Genomic DNA, 15652 nt, shown 5'->3' with positions numbered 1-15652 from the left:
TACTGTAACTTGTCATTTTCGTCACTACTTTTAAGGAAACTCACTTATTCATCCCTCTCAACATGTGATTTACTTTGGCGCCTTTAGAGTCTTAAACCATACCAACAAATCTTGCAGTGAAATAACTGATGTCAGATAATTGATCTTGTCCCTGAAGTCTAATGCGCATCATTATTACTGAATTGAGCATGAAAACCTTGACCTGCGGTTAGTATTTTGTACAGAAAAAATCCACCAACTGACTTTTTCTGAGCTTTCAACCGTATGGTCTTCATCCATCTTCAGTGCTGATGTGGACGATCCTGTAATGCTTCATTTTTCTGCTTACTTGTATTCTAGAGGGAACAGCTTGAGATTTATTTTAACTCAAGGCACAACAAAATATCTGTTTCTTTGAACACCTCACTTCATCACATCCAGCTGCTGCGAGGTGTTTTCATATATAACTGCTTCAAACATGGTTAGAGGATTATTATGACGATTAATTATTATAATGAGTCAGACATACAGATGTACTAGGGTTCTCACACAAAGCTCACCTGGTATGGTACCATGTGTACTTTATTGATAAATACTCCAGCTTTTCTTTACAAACCGCCCTTTTCCTGCTAAAAGATAATTTAGTTTACTTGTAATCAATTTGTCCAAGTCCAAACTCCTTCAAAATGAATGGAGTGTGTGATTGTGAACTTACTTCACAGGTTTTCGCCTCAGTGTGGACATGAGCAGTTCAACGAAAAAAAAGAATTTCCTTTGTACTTGACGAAGGATGTGTACAGCCCTGAAGAGGTGAACATATCATGTGTTTTACAGAAGAAGAAAACAATCTAGAAAAGCTGAAACTTTTTTTATATATATATTTTTGTCCAATGGAAACCACCAGGCTCATTCAGTACAAACCCTCATAATGATGTCTTCTTCCTCTTGTTGATGATATCATTGTTGTGCAGTGATTCTAGTGAAAACACTTGAGAATCCCCAAACTGTGCAGTTTAACTGCCTTGTAATGAAATATGTGCTTCATGCCACTCAATCACCCAGTTGACCCTCAATCACCCTGGATCACGTCCAGTATCATGGCATTTTCTCACAAATGGTCTTATTTTTCATGTTGCTCAGGAGTAATATAATGCAAATGTCACATCCATGTGACAATGCATCAGTCAGAGCAAGAGATGTAGTATGAAATATAGGCAAAGACCTTTTATGGTGGGCAAGATGGGAGGTAGACGGGTCCAAAAAACAACACAATGAGGTCCAACCATGAGATCGGTGTTTGGAACGGAGTGAAAAAGTGTTGTTGAGGTTTTCTTTGCCTAAACTTATTGTTTGATATAGTATTCCTAAACCTAACTACTTCGTTTTGTTGCATAAACTTAATGTTTGTGACCGTATTCCTTAACCTAACTTCATGGTTTTATTGCTAAACTTAATATTTAATACGGTATTCCTAAACCTAACTACATGGTGTTGTTGCCTAAACTTAACGTTCCTTTTGTTGCATAGACCTAACTGTACAAAGTTATTTCAAGCCCAACCATGATGTTTTTCCTAAACCTGAGTAAGTGGTGTTTTTGTTTTGCCTAAACCTAAGTTTCGTTTTGTAGTGTAATGCAGTTAAAATTATTATTTAGCAAAGGTTGATTATAACTTTATTATGATGTGTTCATATTAAACATTGTAAATTGTAGTTTCTGGCAAGAAACTTGAATGAATCCAGTTGTTTGTAGGAGACGTTTTCACAGCAATATGAAATATATTTAGGGAAATATGACATGTTAACTTTTTTGTATTTTAGCACACTGGTATCAGAATGGAAATCGATATCGACCGATACACAAGTTCAGGTATTGGAATCAGTATCAGGGAAAGCAAGATATGGTGTAGGAACATGTTGTCACAAACAGGAATATTTTGTATATTCTGTATTATATATACGTATATGGACATTCATGTTAGGATCTAGCAAAAAGGCTATTTCATTCATTTTGTAGTGGAAGAAGACAGCTGGTTGCCTCCTCTGTTTTATATTAATGACACTGGTTTCATGTAGCTGCTCTCAAAGATCTGTTGTAGCTGTGATGTTTACGCAGCGAAAAGAAAGTACAGTAGTTTTTGGTCACAAGAAATGTGTAATTCACAGGGAAACCACGCTGGAAAACAAAATAAGTACTTCTTTATTTAACACGCTGAGCTCAGGGTTCACTGAATGTCACTGTGTTTAGGGAAGTGAAATGGACTTCACACCAACACAGCCCCCACATGAAACTCTCAGATAAAGGGGGAAATACTGACACGTCATAGTAAAGTCCCAGCGCAGAGCTTTCTCCCCCCTCTAAGGCTGCTGCTGAACCGTATAAAGGCAGGAGAGGACACAGCTCAAAGTCACACAGCAGAAGAGAAGAACAGGCTGATAACACTCACCTACTGCTACTCAGTGAAAGAAACATGGCTGCTGCTCGTCTCGCTCTCTCCGTGCTGGTGCTGATGCTGGCTGCCGTCACCCTGACTGAAGGTAAGAAGGGGCTGGTTAATAACACATTCAATCAGTCATTTTAATATTGATGATGACTATGGTACATTCGATATTATTAATGTGATTCAGTCTGATCAGTGGAAATAAACAGACGACTCTTTGATAACATTTTAACAACTTTATAAGGTGATAATGTGTCTTATTATTCTTGTAAATAAGATCTATTAATGCAGCTGGTTGTATGAAAGGACTTTGACATTATTTAATTCTCGTTCATTTACTGCTTACTTTCAAGACACTACAGGCAAAAAAATGTAGAGATTTTGGTCAATCCTGCTTTCATAGCACGTCTTCTTTCAGACAAGAGGGATTAAAACATACATTTTACTACTTTGTCTGTTTGGGTCTGTTAGATTTCACTAAAGTTACCATAAGAAAATGCATCATTTGCATATTTAAATATAACATTTCAGAAAACTTGCAATATAAAAAATAATAGTCTTAATGTAAGGAAATAAACTGAGGAAGTTTCATTGGCATATGTTTTTCCCTATTCATCCATACTTTCAAAACATATCTGTAAAACTAGTTTTTTCTCAGATTCTGATCCAGAAATCTCCACTTCAGTAGCACTTACATCCACCAAACTTTACAATTTCATTCCTATATTTATTCTGAAGGTTTTTACAGAAGGGTTTATTCAAATATCATTCATATCCTGATTTATACAACATTTTATTACTAAAAACGGATGGATTTCTTTATAGCTGTTGAAGGTATTTCAGATTTACGGAGTGACACAAAGAGGTATTTAAAATTCCCTCTTTAAAAACCTTTGACGCTAGTATGTTAACAAAATGAAACAATCATTTTGAAACTGGCTTTATCCAATGTTCAGATTTATGTTCCGTAAATGTATGCACATTAGCACATATTATAAGATAATGCATTATATACATATTTAAACATATATTTTCAGTGAACTTGTAATACAAAATATAATGGTCTCGATGTAAGAAATCAACTTATGGTGCGTGTAGAGTCTCCCTTTAAATTAAACCAGTGCTTATTTAAACAGTAACACACATCAAGAGGTTTTCTTCCAAATGACAAGAGAACAAACTCTTCAACTAAAATAACAAACAGTATCAGATGGCACAACCAGAGGAAATCAAAAAGTGAACACAAAAGGAACAAGCATGTGATACTGTGAGAGTGTGTGGGTGTGTTTGTGTGTAAGTTGTGATTTGCTCATTGGTGTGTGTTTGTTTCCAGGCTTGCGTGGCGCCGGGCCCAAGAGATGCTGCTTTCGCTTCAATGAGAACGAGGTGCCCAAAGACAAAGTGGTGGGCTACATCAGGACCAGCCAGAGGTGCCCCAAGCCTGCCGTCCTGTAAGTCCCTGTCCTCAGAGACACCATCCCCCACCGTCCCCCCTTCCCCCAACGTCCCCCACCGTCCCTGTCTCTGCAAGTTGAACGCGCTGACTTGTCCTGCTTTGTGTGTGTGTTCAGGTTGAAGACCGTGGCGGGGCGTCAACTGTGTGCCAGACCCACAGATGCTTGGGTGAAGGAGCTCATCAGCTACCTGGCTGCCAAATCTGTCGCAGGAGAGACGTCCAACCTGTAACCATGGCAACGCCACGTTACAGAGGCACCTATCAGGGCCTCTGATGGACAAAATCCATTTATTTAGTTATTATTAGTTAGTTATTAGTTATGTTTCTTGATGCTGCAAAACTGTCAAAGATGCGTTATCATAAGGTCTACAGGGGGTATCTGTCTATCTTTATGCTAAGTATTTACTAATATGCAAAATATATTTATGTTTTGTGAGTTACTCTTGGGGCACACATACTGTTTTCTACATTTCTGACTTTAAAAAAGGTTTAATTTAAGTATATGGAATATTATGTGTACTTTTTGCTTACACTCTGACCGTCAACACTGTGAAATACTGATGCTTTGTGATTTAAATTGACTAAAAGAAAACTACATTCACTGTAAAAGAGCAATGCCTCCCAACTCCATTTGTTGTATCAGAGTATAAGCTACGGGTCACCCCACTATTTCTGATAAACCACTGTGAGCTTTCCTCTTGTTTTTATATAGACTAAAGTGATGGTGTTTTTTTTTAATTCTATTTACTGTCATGTTTTGAATTCAAGTACTTGTACAGATAAGTACAAAATGTATTTCTGTATTGGCTTGTGCTTCTGACGCTGTTGAATTAAAGCAAGATAATATGTCATTGTTGGTCTCTGTGGTTTTCCCCTCACACTTCCTGTGTGTTAATTCCCTTTTTTGATATGTCATAAACTAGTGCGTGCTGAAGAGATGGAGCCGTACTAAGAAGTGTCAGGTTCCGCCTGTCAGCTAGCTTGACTCAGAACTTTTATCTCAACTTTACTGTCAAATTCCATTTTTCTTTAGATCTTTTCATCCTCCTTTTCCATGCCAGAGTCTTTGTATTTACTGTTGAGCAGCGTTCTCAGGGAGATGTAGCTTTAGATGAGCAGGACTCTGTGGATACCTCCGCAGGACTGAGTTAATGAGTTTTTGCCTTCTGGGCCAAAAACTCATCTCCTGAAGCCAGTCACTTCTGTAAAAAGAAATATCACATTTGTCCTTATCAAAATGACAAGTTGAATTCTTAAGCAGCTACGAAAGTGTACTCAGTAGAGTTTGATCTCACTCAATTGTCCTTCCAGGCTCCCTTACAGTCAAGATATTGGTGAAGATAACAAAAACAGATTAATGTCTCTCGTATCGTGCCTTACTTTAGTGGATCATAACATATTGTGTATGGATTACCCTGCAGAGGCTCTGCTTCAAAATGGATATCAATTTTTGAGCTGGGAAAAGAGGCAACATGTTGCCTGCAACAGACTATGTAAGGCTTGTTTGAAGCTTAGTCAATTGCCAGCGTTCCCTGTCAGTAAACAACAAGTAAACAGTCAGTAAAATAGGTTTTTCAAAAATTGTGAATCACCGCAACCATGAGAGGACCTTGAGCATAGAGTCCTAAACGAGCACAAAAATATTAGGCTGATTGGTCCAGTAGTATGAGAGATTAGCTCTGGACAGACAGACTGATAGACACACAAGTATACTAACGCATGATCTCCACACAGACTTAACACCTGGGGAGATAAAAAAAAACCTTGCTCAATGCAATACACTCAGAGGTTTTCTCACTAAAGACTTATTTTAGTCTTATACTATGAGCAGTAGTTTATGGATGCTAATGTTGGCTGATGTTAGCTAACTTTAGATACATGTTTCTGTAAGATCATTCTGTAATTCATAGTTTTCACGTGACTGAAAACTATGAATTGCCACTTGTAGCCATAGTTCACCAAACGCAGGTCTTGGTTTAATGTTCACCCCCCCCCAAAAAAAATATGTGTGTGTGTGTGTGTGTGTGTGTGTGTGTGTGTGTGTGTGTGTGTTTGTAAAAGTTTCTAACTGTGCATCTCGGGGTTTGTGGACTCTGGTGGCAGTTACTCTCTTAGCCACTAGAGCGCGCCAATGCACTACAAAGCTTCATTTTCAGGACACAATCAAGACCTGGTCACAAGTACCACAATTCTTTGGGACTGTTCATTTATTAGAGGGCTGAAAGCTCCCATCAGAAGCTTTAGTGAGGAGATACTGAGGTGCCTTTAATGTTGCTGATATATTTCATGATTCATTACAGCCATCTTGGATTTACTGGAAACCAGAGGCACTTTAACGAATGAGATCAAAAGGCTTATTTTACATTCAACACCAAACCACCAGTACTGCCTATATTCTGACTACCTGGCAAGAAATTATAGGTCATCCATAAAAAGTATATTGTTGGGTCATTATTATATACATTTGGTAATTACTTTGCTGTATGTTATGATTGACATGAGCCAAAGGAGTCCTAAATGGTTCCCGGATATATTTTTTGATGAGTAGGTTATACGTTACAATGAAGGCCTACAGTTTATTCCCCATATTTAGCGGCCTTTAAATCAATTACCTCACCATTTCTCACTTTATGGTATGGCCATATGAGTGTAATTGTTTGGTAACGCTATTCACAGCCGTCTTTGAAGGCAGCACTGTTTCGCCTCCAGCACGTGAAGGCCTCACGCGCACACTATCAGAGGGCCGGTCGCTATCGCGTTTGACCAATTGGAAGATGGATCCGTTGAATCAAGCTGGCCATACACGGCTGTAGACCGGTAGGTAAACGTATTTCCTTTCAAGATAAGAGCCTGATTACCGCCCTCCGGTTGTCGCGTCTCATTGTTCTTTGCTGTGAGGTAGTTTCTCTTTTTTTTTTAAAATATGATACGGATTTTTTTTGGTTCACATTTGAAGCAGAAATTATATCTATTACTGCATGCACATTTTAGAAAACAACTATTAATGTAGCATTACAGCTAACACTTCCACGAGTTTAGTGGTTAAATGCTAACAAAGTAAACAGTTATGTAACGTCTTTATCGTCCTGAGTAATATCTTCAATTTAGCTTAATTAATAATAATACAAAAATGGGTCAGCGGAAAAGCTAGCCTAAAGGGGGGGATAAACTTCGACCCTTAACATTAAGACAGTTCTTATCCATCCATAAAAACCTACACCAGAATTTTCCTTAACATGTCTTTGTTTTTGGAACATTTTTCAGTCGAGGTTTGCAAATGTTGCGCTACATTTCGTCTTATTCTGAAATTCTCAACCGGACGTGTTATCCACCTACACTTAATTGGTTTGCCTCGTGAAGAAATTCAGTTGTCAGAGCGTTTCTCTTCACTGTGCTACATCTGGTAGTAGTATCCGTTAGCGGCCATATGTAATTGAGCCTCATTCATTCCACTGCAGACGCCACTGTGCTTCGTTTTGTTTACACCAATCAACGGGGACATTACGCTGCAGAGCGGCTCATTCCTCTCCGCTCCGTCATTCTCTCCGGACGGTGATCAGTGTATGCCTCGGTGACTGTCCTTTGCAGGCTGGGTTGTGACAGCACGGTACGATGATCGAGCGACCAGAGACTGCGGTTCCCAGCATCGCCGTAAGTCCAATTGTCTTCTAAACAGACCGATGTGTCATCACTACTGTTGTGTTTTCGATGGGAGATTATTAAAACCCTTTTATTTGAATATACCCTATTTAGCCGAAGCCGTGAGTTCTGGCTCGTGCTGGTACCGACCTCCTGTATAGGGAGAAACCCGAGCACCAAGCATCTTTAACAATCTGCTCATTTGAGTGTATTACATATATATATATATATATATATATATTTAAAAGAGATATGACTCACACCTTAAGACAAATTCATATAGTGTACTGATAACATCGGCATCATGTGGTTGATCAAACTACATGCATTTCGGTATATTCCATCGTTTCAAACTAGAATCACGCCTCCCACCTCTGTGCAGCCTGGTTCTGGGGGAGAGAGAGGTTGTGTGATTTGCATTTTTGTTGCAATAGATCATGTGCAGTGGATCACAGTGTGTTTTCTAACGCAAAACACTATAATGTTGTCTTTAAAATGGCAGTTATTTGAATGGAGGCTGGTTTGATGGTTGGACGTTGTCACAGTACGTGGTCTTCTTTGGACGTGTGTTTTCACACCGACCGTGACAATATTGCTAGTATTGCTCTGAATAAAATCCAGATGATAGTCCTAGCCAGCTACGGTGGTTCGATATTATGCTTCCAATATCAGACCCCAGATCAGATTTGCTTTACTCTTCTCGCAGTTAGGACCACGAGCAATGTATATTCAAACTATCTGCATTTCATCAAATAAAACACTGCTTTTCTGGATGGCATTGTATACAGAACAAAAGTGACTGAACCACTCATTACTAGAGATATTAAACCCTGTTCCTCAAATTGCTTTTCCAGATAGCAACTCTTTTTTAAAGTGCACCAGCACTTCTGTTTAGCAATGAGTGGTTACTCATGCACTTACAACACACCACACTTAGTGTTTGTACTGTACATGTTTGTGATACAGTCTGAAGAGGGGGTCCTCAGCATGACACCACAGGGGGGGCGGCATGTACGATGTGCACCTAGAGAGATAGTGAGGAACCGGTGCTAAAATTAACCAAAGAAAGAAATCACACAAGCTCCGTTTTCAAAAGATTTGTGTCCTCCTGCTGCGGCGTTAAGCGATGCTATATTTAATACATGATTAATATTCAGCATGTATTAACTGGAAGTTAAAACAGCTGATGGAAGCAGTGAGAGGGCCTCAGCATCAGCTGCTGTATGGGGGGGGATGATGTCAGTGAACCAGGCAGCTACTATCACCACCGGGTGGACTGGGGGAGGGGTTAACAGTAATGCACTGACTAGCCTTCCTCTCACTCATCCAGCATTACTTCCCCTATTTTAAGTCCCCTGCCTGTTTTTCCTTCTAGTCACTTATCTTATTAAAGAACCACATTAGCCATAATGCATTTCACTGGCAAGTGTCATTGTGAATATTGGTGGCAATACTACCATGAACACAGTCATTAAGCTGGAAATGTTTCTTTATATAAACGTCATTGTGTGTTTCATGCACACATGACATGTATACTGCATGTTAATACATTCACCACTTGCGCACCCACACACACAGTTTAACTCTGTGCACCATTCAACTCCCATCTACACACACACACACACACACACACACACACACACACACACACACACACACACTATTTTGTAGAAACAGTGAGAGCCTTCATTTATAATTTCTTCCCAATAGCTAAATGACCATCCCAGCATGTTACATTACCTGTGCTGCCCACAGTGCAGCTGGGGGGGGGATGGACGAACCCCCAGAGGTGGATCCTTATGTAACACACGCGTAATCGCCCACGGAACTTGTATGTGGGTGGATCAAACATGGAAATGGTGGAAAAGTGCTTCAGGCTTGTTCAGAGTAGTTCCGCCTACTGCCGAGCTGCATGCATCACGGAGTATTGATGAGGCAAATAGATTGTTTCCTTTTCTTTTCCACATTCTGTGCCTCCATAGCGTCCGTCGGTGGTGTTGGTGTGTAGCCTGCAGTTTTTCTGGATGTTACACTCAACAGTGGGAAATGAGGATTATACAGTAGAGGGTAGAGTTAGGCTAGTAATGTGCATTTACATAAGGAATTATGCCCAGTGAGTTGTCCATTATGAGCAGATATTGGACATTCATTGCAGATATTGGACACCTCAAAGTGCATTATCCTGCTTATACCATGGTCACTTGCCAAAGAAAAAAAAAATTAAGGCCATCATTTTATATTTTCATGTGTTTTGATAACAAATTAAAGTTTTTCACCAGCCGTAACTCCGTTTCCCAGGTACACCTGAGGGTTTGCTAATACCTGGAACAATCATTAACTGCCCATAAGGTTCTTGTGAAACGGAAACGTAGTTCGCTACTCCAGTATTTAGAATGGACCTTAGATGCAACTTGGCAACTGGAGATATTTTAAGTCCTCTCAGCTAATAGAACACTTTGGCTTAGCTACGAGCCGGAAAGCTAACGTTATGCTAGATAGCAAGATTCAAAGTCAATAACATTGCGTATGGTTTATAAACAGTAAACATAGTTTGACAGAATGTTAAACAACGAGACTAGCTACCTCCCCAGAAAGTCAAGGTCTCCAAATAAATATAAATATTTTCATGAAATTGTAAAAAAAGCAAGCTAACATTTTGTAAGACAAATTCAAAGTCGATAACATTGCGTACGGTTGACGAACAGTAAATATAATTTGACAGTATGTTTAACAACAAGACTAGCTAGCTATCCAGCCATGTTGTTGTCCCCAGATCAATATCGACATTTTCAATACATTTTTATTAGCATAACGTTAGAAGAAAACCAAGGTTCTGCTAGCAAATCAACATCAATATTTAAAAAAAAAAAAAAAAAAGATCTGCATAATGCTAGCAGAGGGCTAACGAAAGAGAAAATATTAATATTTGTTAGTCGCTTTTTTTATGATTGATTGGAGCTACAGCAACACAGTCCGACACAGTACACTTTTATAATACTGTTGAATGGCGGGGTCATATAATGTAAGCAGTCCTCCTACCACGACACAGCTGTGGTGGGTCAACCTTGAGGCCACAGAATACTGGTAACTTGGACACACAACAGACAGTGTAGCACGCATACCTAAAACAAAAGTGTCTGGTGGGCCTTCAAAAACCTTGGGCCAATTTATTTTTGTGTTGCCAGGAAACAACTTCCAGGCTGTGTTGTGTTTGTAGTTGTGAAAGACATTGGTCAAACCCTTGTTATGAATGATGAGTCAACGCTGATACAGACTTGCAAAAGACATACAGCATGGCCAAAAGCAGGCAGACAGCATAGCATTACAGCCCAGCCCACATGTGACTGTTGAATATCCCACAACTTAGGAGTTTAAGACTTTTAAGTGCTAAATTATGGTCTGACGTTTTGTATGGATTGGGACGGGAGCGGGGTCAAAAGCATGTTCCTAGTGATAAAAAAGTGTTTATATGAGTCTGGTCGTCCTTGGCTGGAAACATTCAAGTCAGCTGAGACAGTGAATTCAACATTCACTGTCTCAGCTGTTTTAGAGCCCAGCGGTTGTAAAGCCTTCAGAATATAACTTCCTCCTATTTAATGACCTCACATTCTAGTCAATACCTCAAGGCCTCAAACTGTTATTGTCAGTAGCTACAGTTACATATTTATAAAGGATGTCCCTATCAAGGTTTTTTGCCCCTGATCCCTACTGGAGTCCTTTAATATTTGGTATCTGCCTGAGTGTCTACTCAGTCCAATCCAATATTGCTTGTACTGTGTTGATTATTTATGTATCTGACACACTGAAATAACAGCTGCAAAATACTGACTCTTGCACTTATTTTTGTCGCGACTCCTGACACGGAAACAAGTAGTGTAAGGGATTGCAATATGAAATATCACTGTAGTTTTGGGGGCTTGGCTTGTTCGTTTGGTTTTTAATTTTACTGAGAGTTGGGTTGGAGGTTGACGTTAAAGGGGAGATGCTGCTGTAGAACTGGGTTGTGTTAGTTTGGCACAGGGCCTGACAGATAGGGAGCCTGACAGATAGGGAGCCTGAAAGCCCAAACAAGAGCAATATAGCATACCAGCGATAGCAGCTAAGCTAGCTGTTAAGGGTCAGTAACTGCCTCCAAACAGTAGTCTTGTGTGCTTGATAAACCACACTGACTACATGCACCAAATAAGTTTTTTTGCCCTTATTCTGAAAAAGACAAAGTTTCAACTCAGCTGTTTACATGCCTTCTGAAAAAGGATATTCCACTAATATTTCCATTTACATGTAGCCATGCACACTCTGGTTAATGTAACCAGTGCCTACCAGCCTACCTGTTTCATTCCTTCAACCATCTTCTTTAAAAGGTCGGCGATGCAATATTTGTGCTCATCCAACAACCTGTTGGTATCCAAGTCTTTCAAGATGTTTAAAAGAAGATGTGTTTTTTCTTACAAACAGGAATGTGGGCTCTTCTTTTAGGCATTTATCTCTGTAAGTCGGTTTGTGCATAACTACCATACAACGCACAGAGCGGACCGTAAACGGGGAAGATGCCGTGTGTGGAAAACTGTAGTTAAAAAAAACAAAACATTCTCCAACATCTCCAACATGTCTTAATGGGAAAATGCTCCATTCCGAATAAGGTGTAATGGTATATGATATTTAAGTGACCTTTATCAAATTCTCAAAATTCACCAAAAGTTACCATAGATAATACCTCATTTGCATATTTAAACATAACATATCAGGAAACTTGTAATGTAACTTGTATTTTATTAACCGTATTCACCTGTAGTGTCTTCACCATGTATGTAATTTTACAAAACATATCTTTAAAGGCCCTTTTCTCTAAATTAGTTTTTGATCCAGAAATCTTCACTTCAGTAGCACTTACATACATCAAACTTTACAGTTTCATTCCTATCTGTATTCTGAAGGTTTTTACAGAGGGGTTTGTTCATATATAATTCATACCCTGATTTATACAACATATTATTACTGAAAACATGGAGATGGCCGTTGACAGTATTTTCTGATTTATAGATATATTATCTCTATTTATAGACATATTTAAAATTCCCTCTGTAAAAGCCTTTGACTCTAATATGTCGACAAAATGAAACAAGAGTTTTTAACCTGGCTTTCTCCTTCATGTCCTTTTATCTTTAATGTTGTTGGAAATATATGCAAATAAGCACATATTTAATAAGATAATGTCTCATTTGCATATTTAAACACACATTTTCAGAAAACTTGTGATACAAAAAATAATGTTCCTATGGTCAGTAATCAACTTGGGAAACTTCATAGCAATATTTAGTTGTTGTTTTTTACCCCATTCACCGGAAGTTTCTCACCTCAAAATGCAACATAAGCAACGACTCAAGATGCATCACACAGACAGAAGAAGTACAGAAGTGTATCTGTGGCGGGATGGAAATGGGCTTAAAATGCCCCCTTCCATGTTTTCACCACCAAGGATCGGTTCATTCTGGTCTTCATTGGGGAGTTGAGTCAGTCAAGGTTCTGTATCAGGAGCTTTTCAAACCCCCGTCCTTCAGCAGACCTATCAGTGCAGGGCTGCCGTTCTTCCATCGGCGTCGTGCACGACAAACCCTGAGAGGCCGCTCTCTGTCGGGTGGGCCAGCGATCAATTGTGTTTGCCTCACGTAGCGTGCAGGACAGTGCACATTGATTGTAGGGGAGGGGGGGAAGAGAGAGCGATGGGGAAGGGAGAGAAAAGGGATAAAGAGAACCGATTGACTTCATTTATTGGCTTATTTCACTCTTCTGTTTTAGTTTACTGGTTTGATGGACCTCGGCAGGGTTGAATCCACTTCCTCTTTTCATCCTTATCTTTCTCTCTGAGTCCTCCCCCCTCCCTCCCTCACCTCTCCAGCTGCCCTTCACTTCAAAGTGGCTCTGCTTCAGAACTACTAGTTTCACAAAAAACAATTTTCGTCACTTCGTGTGCAAATAATGACAGTGTGCAGCTCTGAATCAGCTGCTCATATGTCACCATAGTAACAGAGATTCTGTGTGTGTTGCGTGCATGTGTCTGCGAGTTGATAAGGGCAGTTTGTGTAAAGATGCAAATGTATTTGAGAGCGTGTGTGTATTTTTACTATTCATTTGTGGGATTTCTGCATTAACAGAAAGTCTGTGTGTGTGTGTGTGTGTTTCCTTTCAGCAGCGGAACCTGGAGGGCTACGTGGGCTTCGCCAATCTCCCCAACCAGGTGTATCGGAAGTCGGTCAAAAGGGGGTTCGAGTTCACGTTGATGGTTGTTGGTGAGTTGGAAAACATCTGCCTCCTGACTGAGGATGTCAGTGTGTGTTTGCACGCCCCCTGCATGCACACCTGCCCGTCTACCTGAGCGTGTTTTTCATTTTTGTGTGTGAATGTGGGTCATCAGCACGCAGGTTGAAAGGAGGTAAAGCATGTTTGGCATCCGGCACACTCGGCTGCTCCAAATGACGACCTGACAACTTAAAGAGCTGTTTCTGCAGAGGGCTGGTTCCCCTGTGTGGCCCAGCTGTTAGAGCAGCTACAGTGTACAGAAACGGGAAAAGCTTGGATTCCCACAGTTTCCCAGGGGAGTTGTGTCCGCAGCCCCCAGGACGTACAATAACACATCTGTGTGCTCTGGATGATTCGATTTGGAATGTGGGCTGCAGGATGTTGGCTCCAGCCTGAATGAATCTGGTTGCAAAATGTGGCTAACAGCACAGCGAATAGGAAGCGTACAGAGCAGTTGAGAAACCATGTGTTTGGCTGTCTATATGGACGCAAACTCGAACTATAATCAGGCCCGGCCATACATGAACCCCCATAGGCTAGTCGGGAGAGCAAACCTTTTTTGAGCACAGCGAAAAAAAATGTTTTGTTGAAAGGTTCAACGCCAACAAATGTGAAGATTTGTTAGATAAAAACATGTTGCAAAATTTGGAAATGATTATAACTAGATATTTTTTTCCCATCCTGACCCGATTCAAGCCCAGGATTTATGAGAAATAACAGCTAATCAGGTTCAGGAAGAGAATCAAAGATCTGACACACGCATAAGTTGTTATGCACATGTTGTATAAGGAGTAGGGCTGCTACTAATGATTATTTTCATTAGTTATTACTCCGCTGATTATTTTCTCTAATCGTTTTGTGAAAAATGTCCATCCCAGTTTCTCAAAGTCCAAAGAGATTTCTTTACATGTTGTTTTTTATGTCAGTCCAAAACCCAAAGACCCTCCGTTTTATATGATGTAAAAAACAAAGAAACGCAGGACATTTCCATTTTTTGAGAGGCTGAAAAGTCCATTTTTTTAAACCTATTTTCATAAAAAATTACTTTAAAGATCAATCGATTATCAAAATAGTTAAACTTGTCTCTGCCCCACTAGCTTTTATAACTCATTGCAATGTCCCGTCCAGCTATTATTCCACCAGTTTTTCTGTAGAAGTGAAGCATATTCATTATAGTAAATAAAGACGGAATAATAGACTGTATATCAGAATTGGACTTCACCCCTGGGTTTGAGGACTGCACTTTTGAAGCCTTGAGTTCGGCCATCACCATCTTGGATTTCGTCTGTCGCCATCTTTTTTTTTGTTACCATATTCATTTACTATATTTGGACTGCGGATGCAAGGACGGCTCTGGTAGCGTAAACAGAACGGCAGCTCTGAAGCATTCCCTGCTTTATAGTCTATTTGACTCTAAATGGACCACAATTTACAAAATGAACATCATGCTGTATTGAAGAAGACTTGAAACTAGAGATTGAGACCGTAAATTTATGTTTACAATGTTTACTGAGGGAATAAATCAAGAGAGAAAGTGAGTCATTTTCTCATAGACTTCTATACAATCAGAGGAGTCGCCCCCTGATGGACATTAGAGAGAATGCAGGTTTAAGGCACTACAACAATGGCTTCACTCGTCGGAACCAAAGGTTGCTGCTTGAAAATATCACCAGATACGATTAAGGAGTACTCAGCGCTGACATTGTCACTTGAAAAACAGCTAATCCATAAACCCAGTGCTTCTGTTCGGTTGTCGTAATAATGCAGTCCGCCGGATACAGTTGGTGAGTATATGGTTGATAGCCAGGAAATAGTTCCACCACATAATTCCCCCCTTAAACC

General features: G+C 39.8%; 2 protein-coding genes across 4 annotated transcripts in view; both read left to right on the top strand.

Moving 5' to 3' along the window:
* The first annotated feature begins 2376 nt into the window (after positions 1-2376).
* Positions 2377-4725, top strand: ccl35.1 (chemokine (C-C motif) ligand 35, duplicate 1). The gene is made up of 3 exons (XM_054620438.1): positions 2377-2515; positions 3752-3869; positions 3990-4725. Exons 1-3 carry the CDS (start codon positions 2449-2451, stop codon positions 4102-4104), a joined length of 300 nt encoding a protein of 99 aa, XP_054476413.1. The 5' UTR covers positions 2377-2448; the 3' UTR covers positions 4105-4725.
* Positions 4726-6723: 1998 nt separating this feature from the next.
* LOC129107812 (septin-7-like) overlaps positions 6724-15652 on the top strand; it is a 57199-nt gene continuing 48270 nt past the window's right edge. Inside the window, exons 1-3 of one of the 3 annotated variants that reach the window (XM_054619369.1) lie at positions 6724-6772; positions 7333-7525; positions 13701-13800. In XM_054619369.1, coding sequence (XP_054475344.1) covers positions 7487-7525; positions 13701-13800 — 139 coding nt within the window. In that variant the 5' untranslated portion in view covers positions 6724-6772; positions 7333-7486. Of the gene's footprint in view, positions 6773-6938; positions 7526-13700; positions 13801-15652 lie in introns of those variants that run through there. The other 2 variants (XM_054619370.1, XM_054619368.1) reach the window with 2 other exon arrangements.

The sequence above is a fragment of the Anoplopoma fimbria genome, chromosome 19, assembly GCF_027596085.1.
Source record: "Anoplopoma fimbria isolate UVic2021 breed Golden Eagle Sablefish chromosome 19, Afim_UVic_2022, whole genome shotgun sequence".
NCBI lineage: Eukaryota > Metazoa > Chordata > Actinopteri > Perciformes > Anoplopomatidae > Anoplopoma > Anoplopoma fimbria.
Note: the sequence above shows the minus strand (reverse complement) of the source record. Positions and strands in the feature narration are given on the sequence as shown.

Coding starts and splice junctions, on each gene's coding strand:
- ccl35.1 (XM_054620438.1), top strand. CDS start 2,449: ATGGCTGCTGCTCGTCTCGCTCTCTCCGTGCTGGTGCTGATGCTGGCT. Junction 2,516..3,751: donor TGCCGTCACCCTGACTGAAG/GTAAGAAGGGGC, acceptor GTTTGTTTCCAG/GCTTGCGTGGCGCCGGGCCC. Junction 3,870..3,989: donor TGCCCCAAGCCTGCCGTCCT/GTAAGTCCCTGT, acceptor GTGTGTGTTCAG/GTTGAAGACCGTGGCGGGGC.